The 13,110-nt window shown below is 38.0% G+C and overlaps 1 protein-coding gene across 2 annotated transcripts in view; it reads left to right on the plus strand.

Moving 5' to 3' along the window:
• ITPR2 (inositol 1,4,5-trisphosphate receptor type 2) overlaps window positions 1–13,110 on the plus strand; it is a 405,501-nt gene that overhangs the window by 159,152 nt on the left and 233,239 nt on the right. For both annotated transcript variants that reach the window (XM_081129350.1, XM_081129351.1), the window contains exons 22-26: window positions 943–1,136; window positions 5,285–5,414; window positions 7,394–7,451; window positions 8,790–8,955; window positions 9,999–10,172. In XM_081129350.1, coding sequence (XP_080985476.1) covers window positions 943–1,136; window positions 5,285–5,414; window positions 7,394–7,451; window positions 8,790–8,955; window positions 9,999–10,172 — 722 coding nt within the window. The remainder of the gene's footprint in view (window positions 1–942; window positions 1,137–5,284; window positions 5,415–7,393; window positions 7,452–8,789; window positions 8,956–9,998; window positions 10,173–13,110) is intronic.

Raw genomic sequence — 13,110 nt, forward strand, 5'->3', positions numbered from 1 at the left:
CATGAACACCCACGAAGCAAAGACCACTGTGGTGAAAGGAAAGTACCCGATTGCTCTTTGGAATCCTTGCTGCTTGTAGGAACTCAGACATGAGAAACAACAGTCGGTCTGGAGAACGTAAATTGCAGCGGGGTGGGGGGTCTTCCCTACAGCTACTCGAGTGAATGTAAGGAATGAGGGCCTGCAGTTTCATTGTAGGACGAGGGAGTGAGAAGCCACACTCCGAAGAAGATGCAGAAGGGGAGCAATCTCCTCACTGAAATGATCACGCTTGTCACTAATTTGTTTCTGTAACTGCCTCAAACACAGTTGCCTTTGTGGATTTTGAATAATGATTTTTCTGTTCAAATAGGATGAAGGGATGGGGAGTATGTTGGCTAACACATGCTTGTTCACCAGATGAGATGTTATTTTTCTAAAAGTGAAGTTGGAACCATCCTCCTCATGAGCTCTGTTATAAGCCATATGAACACAAAGCTAAGTCCTTGGTTTGAGGGTAGGCTTAGGACACTAGTCACCATTTACATGTTTTCACGTCATTGTTGTGTCCTCAGGTACAACTCATTTCAGTGTGATTAACAACCTTTCTTTCATGTTACTGTAAAAGTTAGAGCCTATTGGTGTGATAGTTGGCAGGACCTAAGTCGTTCCAGGAGGACCTGATTTGGATGTCCTTAGAGTTTGCAACAACTCACTCTTGCTGCATCCTTTGAAAGTATTTTCTGAGAAAAGTAAACTCTCATTTTAAAAACTTGTTATTTTGAAATGTGTCTGCAATGTCTTAACTTTATCTGCAAGGGAAGAGCAGAGCAGTGCTGATGCTTCTCTTTCCTGTCCTTAATACTTTCCTGCCATGTTTCCAGTCTGGTTGGGAGCAGTTGGATATTACAGTTGTTTCTCCAGGTGTTGTGTGTGTTGACTTAGTGCTTTTTCTCATGCCAGGAAACAATGTCATGAGAACCATCCATGGGGTGGGAGAGATGATGACCCAGATGGTGCTCAGTAGAGGTTCAATCTTTCCCATGAGTGTGCCTGATGTTCAGCCAAGTATCCACCCCAGCAAGCAAGGGAGCCCTGCCGAGCAGGAAGACGTGACCGTAATGGACACCAAACTGAAGATTATTGAGATTTTGCAGGTATGTTGCATAATGAGAGTAAAGTCACAGATACCTAATTGTACTTAATAGTTTAATTTCTTATCCTTTTTGCTTCAAATCACTGTGTAAATATTCTGAAATGCTATTGGTTTCATTTTATTTTAAGATAATGACAACCTGGTAAGAAATCTCACACTGACACTATTTAATATGTTAATTATGTTTTTAATTTCCATTAAATATATTGATGATGATATCTAACAAATATGGAGTGCTTTGCAGAAGGACAAAAGCCTTTTTCTATGTATTTTCTTGTTTAGTATTAACCCTAATTTACTTTTACCTTCATTTAAGAAGGATTTCAGAGCTGACAAAGTTGATCGAATTCTAGCCTTTCTTAAATTTTTTAATTGAATTGAACATTCGATTCCATGTATCCAGATTTATCACTGTAGCAAGGAACTCAAATAAAATTTTATTTATGATTAACAAGAATGTTGATAATGGGGTTTAATATTTTGTATAAGTGACTTTCTCTCTTTGTATTTTTGTTTCCAAGAGGCTAAGAATAACAGATAAATATATAAAACTTATATATAACATATCATATATATTATATATATAAATTAATGAAAGCAAAGTGACAAAGTTTATATATATAATATATCATATATATATAAATTAACCTAGCTCTATGAATTTAAAGGAGTTAAAGTATTATTCTGTGCCCATTGGTTTAGTGAATAAATTTCCCATTATTGTAACTATGAATTCTTAACATTTTTATTTTATTTAATTAATTAATTAATTTTTTAAATATATCTTTATTGATCTCAGAGAGAGGAAAGAGAGGGAGAGAGAGAGAGACAGAAACATCAATGATGAGAGAGTCATTGATCGAGCCCGCAACCCAGGCCTGTGCCCTGACTGGGAATCGAATCCAGTCGCCTGGATCCTAGGTCGACACTCAACTGCTGAGCCACGCCTGGCCGGGCTGAATTCTTAACATTTTTAAAAAAAGTTTGAAAAGTAGTTTTATTTTACTTCAATTAGATATATAGCTTTTATTCCAGATTTGGAGAATGGAGCCTAGAGTTTTCAAGGGTGCATTAAGATTCTGGATACAGTTTACTGTCTTTCATCATAATTTAAAGTAGCCTGTGCTACCAGAAGTGGGTTAGTAGTCCAGGAAGGGCCTGTACATTTTTATTTAAAGTAATTAGATTTATAATCACAAAAGGTTTTACAGTTCCTCCAGGAATTCAAAGGGCTGAATCCTGAGAAATATTGGCAGGCCTCCCAACACTGTGTTCATGACCCTGAAAAAACATTTAGTCTGCCCTAGTGTGGCTCAGTTGGTTGGGCGTTGTCTGGGACACCTAAGGTTGCCAGTTGGATTCCCGGTCAGAGCACATGCCCAGGTTTCGGCTTGGGCCCCAGTAGGTGCGTAGGAGGCTGCCCATCAGTGTTTCTCTGTCTCTCTCCCTTCCTCTCTCTCTAGAAATCGATAAACTATTTTAAAAAATCACTTAGTCTTCCTGTTCTGACACTGAGAAAGGTAGTGATCCCCAGACCTGTGGACCTAATGAGCCCACAGCTTAACATCATCCTACTCATGGGACAACCTTTAAAGTATGTGACCTCAGTTTAAAGTCTGTGACCTTTAAAGTATTTTAGTCCACAGTTAGAGAAAAAGAACAGCATTAAGAAACAGTTTCTAGCAGTTAAAAAATATGAGATGGACAGACAATGGCAGAGCAGTTTAGGGCTGACTCATTTTTGCTGCCTTTTATGTGTTTTGCTGCTTTTTATGTATTTCTTGTTGAACCTCTGTTCTCTCATTTTTGTGTCTGGGTCTGATTCACTGTCTGTGTTTGTGTCCTGGGTGCTCGCTGTTCTTGAATGTGTTTCTTTCTTAGAACATCTCTTCAACAGTTTCTTGGTGGCCATGTTCCGTATGCAAGTCCCCTGCTTCCTGACGGCTCTGCCTCCTCACTCAGGGTCTTCCTTGCTTTTCCCCTTCACTTTGCGCATCTCTCCTTTTTGGTCTGTTTACGTCTTCTCATTCTATCTGATTCTGGCCCTCTCTCAGCACTCTTTCTCTGCCTTTCTTTTCATTCTTCCCTTTCCCTCTTTCTTTCCATCTTCCATTGATTTTTCATAACTAAATATAGGGTGAGGCAGAAGTAGGTTTACAGTTGTGAGTATGTGAAACACACAGTTTATCCTTGTATTATTTATTAATTATTATTTTCTACACAAACAACTGCAAATCTACCTTTCCCCAGCCTTGTGCATTAGGAGAAGAAAATTTTTACTTTGGTTATATTTATAAAATACAATTCTATGATGCTTAGTAACTTCAACTAAAGGATAATGTTTCATTAATTCGTATTTTATTCATTTGTTCTCTACATAGGTTTAAAACAAAAACACTTATTTTTTAAGCACTTGCATTCTTGCTTCTGCTCCCGTCATTCTGCTGAAAGCTGCCAATTCCACTGACCCTTTCTCAGGCCTCTTTTCCCATGATCCGCCCCCTGCTTTGAAAATCCCGACAGGTAGAATCCGTTCAGACACTATGTGCCACAGTGCTCACCACATGCTAATAAAAGAGTCTCTTTGGTGCTTGTTTTCCCCTCTAGGTTACATGCTCTTCAAAGGCAGGTCTTACAGCCTTGGATCCCTGTTTGTACCCTTGGCATCCCCTCAGTACCTAGCTTAACAAATGTTTGTTGAACTTAACTGAACATAGATGACATGGAACATGTTTGCTGCCCATGGGAGCATAAAGGTCTAGGGGAGAGGGAGAGGGAGATAGAGAGGGAGAGGCAGAGGGACAGGGAAGGGACAGGGACAGGGAGGGAGGGGGGAGAGAGAGATTGATTGAGATTCAGCTTTGGACCTATAGGTGTAAATAATGCGTTGAGTGAGCAAAAAGGGGAAAAATTGGATTGTGTTGGGGAACCAAAGAAAGCTTCATTTAAAAAAAGGGCTTTAAACTGGACCTTGGGGGTATCTCAGAAGCTGGTTATTGGTGAAGGAGAGGACTATTCAAGGTGTAAGGTGGCCGCCGGGAATGAATGTGGGAAGGCAAGAGGCGCTGCGGGCGGTCCATCGGGCGCGGGCGGAGCAGACATGGGGGGGGGGAGAGAAGGAGGGAAAGAGCCAGGAGGGCGCGGGAGGAGGGAGGTGCAGGAATGACAGTGTGGAGTAAGACTGGACGGCCCCACAGAACACCAAGTTTTCTAAAATGCGTGACCGTTGTTGACCGTCCACATGAGACTCGCGAGCGTGCGGGGGCATGCTGATACTTTCCTGGGGCAGAAGCTGTCTCAGGGCCTAGGTGAGGCGCGGGGTGGGGGTAACGCCCTGGAGGACCTCTCCTTGTTGTCTCCCTTCTCGACTCAGAAATCTGGAGAACACCTTTTTCCTTCTCTGATCTCCACTGGGTCCTGTACACATGATTTCGCCCCCGGTTGTTCCTGATTATTAACAATGCATATTTTGTTTTCCCTTCTGGATCGCTGGCTTCTGGAGGGCAGTGCGCTTCAGGTGGTGGCCTTCTTCCTAGCGCCGAGCCCGGGCGGGGACCTGGTGGGCACCGCGTCCTGCCTGCGCTCAGTTAAGAACAGGGACACCGCCAGCATCCCAAGGGAAACAAGCACCGGGGAGGCACATCCATGCTGTTAGGGTGCTGGGACTTCAGCTGCCCTTTGTCGCATGGATCCAGGCCCGACTGTGGTAGAGCCAGTGTCACACTAGGGTAGCTGAAGCCTTGGCCTTTCTGCGCATGAAGCAGGGTCAGGGCTCTAGCATTCTCCACCCAGAGCCGCTGGATACTCTGCAAAGTGCTCAGTGAAATCATGTCGTCGTTAACCTCTCCATTCAGACCCACGACATACCTCTGCCTGGAATATTCAGAGAGTAATCATGGGAAGTCAGGTTCTCTTCTTTCAAAAAAAGGCTTTGAGATTTTACTGATGTTGATTAATGGAAACACATCACTTCTCTTAGTCTTACGGCAGATGAACTGGATGCAACTGAAGCATTAAGTGTTTACCAATAAATTTCTAACTAGTTCATGTGATATGTTCATAGTTATGTTCTTGGTGTCATGTAATGAATTGTATTTTTAAACACTGTGCTAATAAAAGAAAATTATGTTGTTTTTATGTCTCTTGTAGTTTATCCTGAGTGTCAGACTAGATTATAGGATCTCCTACATGCTGTCAATATATAAGAAGGAATTTGGAGAAAACAATGAGAATCCTGAAGCATCTACCAATGGCTCTCCAGATACATTAATACCATCAGGTATCTCCTTTGTGACAATATTTACTCTTTGTATTTTGTTTTCCCCAGTACTTGGAAGTACATTTTATACTTTAAAACACAGTGGTATTTCTATGAGACAAAATGTAGAAATAACCTCCACCAGTGACACGAAGGGACAGAGACAGAGCGTTAAACAACTTGCCTCAAATGGCAGAAGGACATTTGCTGATACTTGGTGCTTGAATGTCATTTCTTTTGTAATCTTCAGAACTCTGTGAGGTGGAGGTGCTGTTTATTGTGTCATTTTACAGATAAGAAAACCAAGGTCGGAGTTTTAAGTTACCTGCTGAAGGTCATGAAATTAGTGGAACAGGGATTCTCTCTGAAGCCTCTCCAACTCCAGAGTCTGAATCTTTTAAGCATTGTGGTATTTTGTTGAAAATCCAAGGGAATTTTTTTTTTGGCCTGGATCAAAGATCAGTGTGAAATACAGCCATGGAGAGGAAAGGTGTTTTGTACGAAGCCATTGCCCAACTCTTAAATAAGGAGATGGCATTTCCCAGGGGTATGAATGTGTGAATGTGGGTGTTGGTTTTCATGTGTGGCTTGTGTGTTGTTTTTTACTTTGCATTGTTATAAACTATTACTATATTTCAGTTTTCACATTTAAAAAGTATAAGAATAAAATCACCCTATCTCTGAGCGCAGGACCATAGTGACAAAGAGCATAAAAATAATTGTAAAAATTTCCCGACTATAGAAAGTTCCTTATGAAACCTAAGAATTCATTTAAAACCTATTAAATGACTATTTTTCTGGCTAGATCAGGCCAGTCACGACAGGTTGTAAACTATGTCCTATTAAAGAATTAGCCAGTTAACAGAATCCTTTTTCTGGGCATAGGGCTCACGTGCAGATATGAAACGTTCTTCTAACCACACCACTGTGGCAACACGAGGAACCCTTCTCTTCTTTGTATGCCAGTCACTTTGACAGGAATGACTCAGTGATTTTCCGTGTTTAATTAAAATGGATGTTAGACCGAATGTTCGCCTGTCTGCTTCAGTTCCACCCAAAGGGCAGCGTGCCTCTGCAGACGGTTCAGCTTGCCTAAGCGAGAAGTCCCTCCTGGCACATTTGCAACAGTGTTGTTTTTATGCTTCCCAGAAGTGCAGAACCCCAAAGGGCTGTTTCCAGGAATGATATGGCAGGACCAGAAAGTCTTGCTGGCAGTTGCACTGACAGTAGCATAAAAATTATTGGCTCTCAGAAGCCAGACTTCTGGAAGCAGGAGCTCTGAGTGTCAGGAAAGTGTGGGAGGGAGAGTCAGGAAACCAGTTGTCTCATGCACCTGATCTCTTCTTGCGTTGGTTGTATTCGCAAGAGAGAGCTTTCTGGGGAGGATTCTTTTTCCCTTTTCCTATCTTGCTCTGTTTTCTTTGTACGCCTTGGAGATGAGAAAGAAATTGTGTACTTATCATTTAAACATGTTATAATCAAGATATCTTCAAAATGGTAGTGATGGGGATGGGTCAGGAATCATGATTGGTTCATATAAAAAAAAATGAAACTCTGTGTCCCATGAGAAGAAGGGATGGGATGTGAAAAGTAAGCTTAGGTAAAAAGACCATGCTGTTTTGGATTACCAATAGTTACAAGGTTCATTATAGGTATATTTTGATTCTTTAAAAAACATCACCCTTTCATCTCATCACCTATTTAAATTATGTGTGTGTGTGGTTGATGCACATACATACACACTTATATAGATGAGGCAACTTTGTAAATGGTCCTTTCTGATCTTTTAAGTATACCTTGGACTATGGCAATATATATGTAAAAATTTAAAATTCAATTTAAAATATCGGTATCTAAGGTGGAACTGTATTGTGACTTTTAAAACTCTTAATTGACTTTTAGTGGCATAAAGAAAGGAAGGCAAAGTATTTTCAGACATATTAATATACATATTGTGACTTAATTACAATAAAGAATAGATTTGCCATTTTTCTTTGCAGCTGTTGTTCCTGATATAGATGAAATTGCGGCTCAGGCAGAAACTATGTTTGCTGGAAGGTATAGTAACGTTTATGTATCTTTATCTTGTGCATAAAATGTTACTTCAGATTTTATTGATAATTTGATATTGTTCACCTCTTATATCTATTTAATTTTAAGTTATAGTATTTGCCAGAAATGAAGCTGCTAATTTATTGTAGAAGAGAAAGCATAACTTTTCTTTAGGGCAGGTTAAAAAAAAGGACAAGAGAACTGAGATCAGTGTATTGAACTCTTCCCTGAATTCTTTTCTTTGCTTTCCTCAAATAATGACAGCATATCAGTGACCTTTAACTCCCCTGGTAAAAATATTGCAGCACCTTACAAAATGCTGCTTCCCTAAGTCTGAGAAATTTGAGGCAAGAAAGTCACTTCTTTCAATGTCATCATTAACTTTATATATGAGAAATAAAGATATTCTCTGCCAATTGGAAGTATCCACGATTAAAGAAGATGAAATGCCTCTGGCATGACTGCCCTCCTTTGCGACCGGGAGCCCTGCCATTTATTGTTTTTAACTTATTTCCTTCTTTATCAGAAATAGAAGTAATAGCAGTCACAAAGAAAAGTAAAATGTCTAAGCTACAAATAATTGAGCTTCTCGCATTCATTTTTATTACAGATTTGCCATGAAAACCTAAACAAGTTTATCTGCTAAGCCTTTTGTTGCATTTCCTTTGGTTAGAAAGACAAGGGTGATCAAGGGAACCAAAAAGGATTTTTCTCCCTAGTGAGCATTTGGCTTAGCTTTGTTTTTCTATTGTTCTGCCAGTTTTGATTGTTCCGTGCGTGTGTTCCTACTCAAGTGTTTCATTATTCCTGAGAAGGGAGAATAAACCAGTGTCTGATTTTCACCTTAAAATAAGTGGACTTTTTATCCAGCGGCATCTTACTCAGAGCTCAAGTATATGACACACACAGCTTGCTATGGCGACGGTCTCTAGGCTCTAAGGGAAGTCAGCCCTGGGTACCCATCCAGCCTTGTGTGTCTTCTCAACAAACACATTCGGGTTGATTCAGGTTCCTGTCTTTCTTTCTGCGCCTCGTCGAGCAACTCATCCCAGTGTGCCTAGGAAACAGTGCAAGCCCTGAAAGCCCCTCATCCTGGAGGGGCCTCTGCCTTGGACGCCCCGGGACAGTTGGTCACCCCGCCGTCATGGGCACACACAAGCTTTTCTTGGTGCTTTGTTTCCTTCTCAGTTACACGACACAAGGAGAAGAGTAAAGTGTCTTCCTTTTTCCTTTCCAATTTGGGGGGGAAAAAGTGATATGACTCAATGTATATGCAGTTCTAACCACCTGTGAGTGGATTTTATATAAATATCAGTTATTTTAGAATTATTTTTGGTTTTACAGAAAGGAAAAAAACCCCGTTCAGCTTGATGATGAAGGAGGGAGGACGTTTTTGCGGGTTCTCATTCACCTGATCATGCATGACTACCCCCCTCTGCTGTCGGGAGCGCTGCAGCTCCTGTTCAAGCACTTCAGCCAGCGAGCAGAAGTTCTGCAGGCCTTTAAGCAGGTGAGCCTGAGTGTCCTCCACGCTTCCAGAGCAGGGCTCGGACAGCACTGTTCACAACGTCCCGCCTCGCTCCCTGGCTGCAGAGTTAACGAGGCTGTGCGGCTTCTCCTGGGGACGCTTTCTGTTTTTAAAGATAGATATGGCCTTGTCAGAGACCAAGACATGATCTATTTTAAAAAGAGTTGCCCACAAGTGATTTTCGGTTAATATCTTTAGTGTAAGTGACAGGCACTAAGATTTAGGAAGGCACGGGGGGATAATACCATATTAGGAATTTTGCTGCCACTGCTGCTATTTTGACCTCAGATTTACCGATACATTTCGGTAGGACAAACAGTAGCACTGAAATAAATTGTTATGTGATTGAAAATTGTTTACATCCAAAAGAAAGGAATCGTGGTGGAGCTAATCTTTGTCATTTTTGAATGACATCCATCTTGAGACTTAATGGGTAATACCTAAGTGCTTCCATATGTTTCACTAATACTTGCTTTATTTAATAGAGCATTGATCTTCATTTGGAAACTTTATAGGAATATGTTTAAAAAATGAAATAAAAGAGTAATTATATGAGTGATATAATTAGGCTTATATTTGTATGTCATATAATACATATAAATTATGGTAAAATAAAAGTTGATATCCTGAAGTTTAGATTGTATCAGCATTTTCTTCCACTTATTTTTATGCTTCTACTTCTTTTAAAAGAGAGAGAGCCTCAGAAAAATTAACTTTAGTAGTGAAATTAGAGTTAGGTTATCTTTTATCTTAAATTACTCTTTAGCATTTAGAAAAGTTCTGTTAGGGCTTATTTCTTTTATATATGTAATTCTTTATAATATGTAAATGTATTGGATAGAGTTTACAGATACTTCCAGGTAAATTTTCATGGACAATATACATCTAAAATATCCATAAATATTCTAGTAATATTAATCTTCAACTGATAGACAAATACGTTACACAACTGAGAATTTTAGACATACATGAAATAGGAATAAAGCCTTTAAGTAAATTAAGGGTTGAAATTCTTCTGTTTCCAGGTGCAGTTGCTGGTGTCCAATCAAGATGTAGATAACTACAAGCAAATAAAGGCAGATCTAGACCAGCTTCGACTAACTGTAGAAAAATCTGAGTTATGGGTTGAAAAGAGCAGCAGCTATGAGAGTGGAGAAATGGGCGAAAACCAAGTAAAAGGTGGTGAAGAGCCAATAGAGGTTTGTTTTCAATATCTATTTTGAAATCATTGAGACAATATCTTTTAAATCATATGCCCTACAATCAAAATTCTATATAAAGAATTTTTTTTTTAGTAACAGAGCATAAAATCTTTACTTGCCAAGTCAATTAACTCCATAAACCTGCACTTTGGGTAATTCTAGTCAATTGCTACCACTTCTTACCTCATCTGCCTACTTTTCCACTGTAAATCGTGTAATCCAGGAATCAGGGCAATAGGAGGGAGTGAGATGGAGGGAAAAAAGAAATGGGTCCTAAACCTAGACCTAAAGAGGAGGTGAATTTTTGTTGTCACCAATCACTGTGGCAGTTTATTGCAACTTGTAAATCATTCCTTTCACTATTGCATATCCTTGTACAGTATGTGACAAAATCTAAATGGAAGGACAGTATGCTTTATCGTCAGCATGAAAATACCAAAAGTCTGTGTTTGATTTCAAGGGTAGTAAGATGATGATCATAAATCCTGCTGTATTAGTTTTAGTTTTCAGTGGGTTAATTAGTTGCTGTTTTCACATTTTACTAACTACTAAATAACCACTAAAATTTTTAAGCAGTATTTTAATGTTAATACTTAGGTAAGCTGGCCAGTCCCAATGTCATAATTGATAATACAGTAAATTTCTTAAATTGTCTGTGTCAGCAGGTAGGTAGTTCCCACCAACTCATGCATACCTGCTACTAAGGTTAGAAATATTTTTGACTTCAAGTCATGGTGATGCTGTAAGTTCAAACTTGAACACAATCTTTTCATCTGTTATTTCTTTTTTTCTTGCTTTATTGTGTTGGCAAGTAAGATTCTCCAGTACAGTGTTGAATAGAAGTGATGAGATTGGTCATTCTTGTCTTGCTTCTGATTTTAAAGGGAATAGTTTTATATTCCACTACTGAATATCATGTTTATTGTACATTTTTTGTGGATACTCAATCAGTTGAGGAAGTTCCCTTCTATTCCTAGTTTGCTAGTTTTTTTTCTTTTTTTTTTTACCATGAATAGTTATTGACTTTAATTAAATGCAGTTGATATATCTATGAAGATTATATTATTTTTCTTTAATCTGATAATTTTAATAACATCAATCATAAGCACAGCTTCTATTATAGTAAGCTTGCAGTCTAGAATAAATTTAGTTTGGTGATATTTTTTACATTGCTAGATCTGGTTTGCTAATACTTTGTTTAGGATTTTACATCTATGTTGTCAGTAAGATTCGTCTGTAATTTTTCTTTCTTATATTGTTCCTTCAGGGGTTGGTATCAAGGTTAAATTTGCCTGGGTCTTGGATTTAGTTTGTGGGATGATTTTAATTGCCAATTATAAATTCATTAACACTTTCTATTTGAGATTAGTGCTATATATTTTTCTAGTCACATACTTAAGTTTTCAAATTTATTGGTATTTGTTCAGGTTCTTTCATTATCTTCTCCTATGTCGGCAGCTTCATACCCACCCCTTTTTGATTCTTGATATTGTTTATTTTGTCTCTTTTCTATGGCTCAATCTTACCACAGTTGTACCTATTTTATTTATCCCTTTTAAAGAACCGACTCTTGGCTTTGTTAAGCTTCTGGATTTGTTTGCTATTTTATTATATTTATTCAACTATTCTCTAACCCTTTATGTTGGCATATTTTTCAGACTTTAAAAAAGTTTAATAGTATATTTTTCTTTTAAGGAGCTGCATCCCACAACTTTTGACAAATGGTATTTTTATTATTGTTCAGTATTAGATATTTAAATATTTTCATTATGATTTCTACTTTGGCCCAGAATCACTTGGAAGTGAGTTTAAAAATTTTTAAATGTATAGGCAAAATTTTTTTGTTATTGAATTCTTAATTAACTGCGGCAAGAGAATGTGGTTATGATGATATCAGTTCTCCGAAAAGTTTTTGAGCTTGCTTTTGGCCTGTTATACCATCAGGTTTTGTAAAAGTTCCATGTGGGTTTGAGAGGAATGGGAATAAATGCAGGATTCCTCATATATGGCTAGCAAATCAAGCTTATTAATTGTGTTTAAATCATCTCTCTACTTCTATTTTTGTTTTCTTGACATATCAATTATTAGAGATTTACTAAAATTTCCAACTACAATGGTAGGTTTATCAATTCCCCCTGTAGTTTTATTAAATTTTTACTTTATGTGTTTTAAGGCTATTTTATTAGACCCTATAAGTTTAACATTATGTTTTACTGGGAACAAAATACTTTCATCAGTTGAGAGTTCTTTTCTTTCACTTCTAATCATAGTATTACATGTCTTCTGGCTTTTGTTACTTCTGTTGAGAAGTTTGCTGTTTGTAGAACAGTGTCTTGCTTTAATTCTGAAACTCTAATTAAATGTATGTTAAACCTTGTTCTTGCCTCCAGATCTGTTAGTTTCCTTTTTATATTTTCCATACATGGGACTGTGTGCAGAATTTGAAAAATTTCTTTAGACTCACCTGCATCTCCTTTGGTATGTCTTATTGGCAGTTTACTCCACCTATTAACTTTTGAGTTTCAGCCATTATACTTTTTTATATTTGAAATTAGATTTTTTTCAAATATATTTGGTCATTTTCAAACATCTTTTATTGCTTGCCATTTTAGTAATCACATATGGATGTTTTATAGCCCTATGTAATAATTCCATGATCTAAATTACTTGGGAGTTTCTTATGATTCTCACTCATGTTGCTTGTTTCATTATATTTTTGGTCACCTTTGTTAATGAGCTCATATATTTTTTAAAATACACTTTATTTTTAGGACACTTTCAGATTTAGAAAAATATTATATAGAAAGTACGGAACTTTCCCATATATTAACTCTTCTCCCCATTTCTCCTATTGATAACATCTTGCATTAGTGTTGTACATTTGTTATAATTGATGTGCCAATATTGATACATTATTATTACAGTCCATAGTTTA

The sequence above is a fragment of the Miniopterus schreibersii genome (assembly GCF_964146895.1).
Source record: "Miniopterus schreibersii genome assembly, chromosome: 2".
Lineage (NCBI taxonomy): Eukaryota > Metazoa > Chordata > Mammalia > Chiroptera > Miniopteridae > Miniopterus > Miniopterus schreibersii.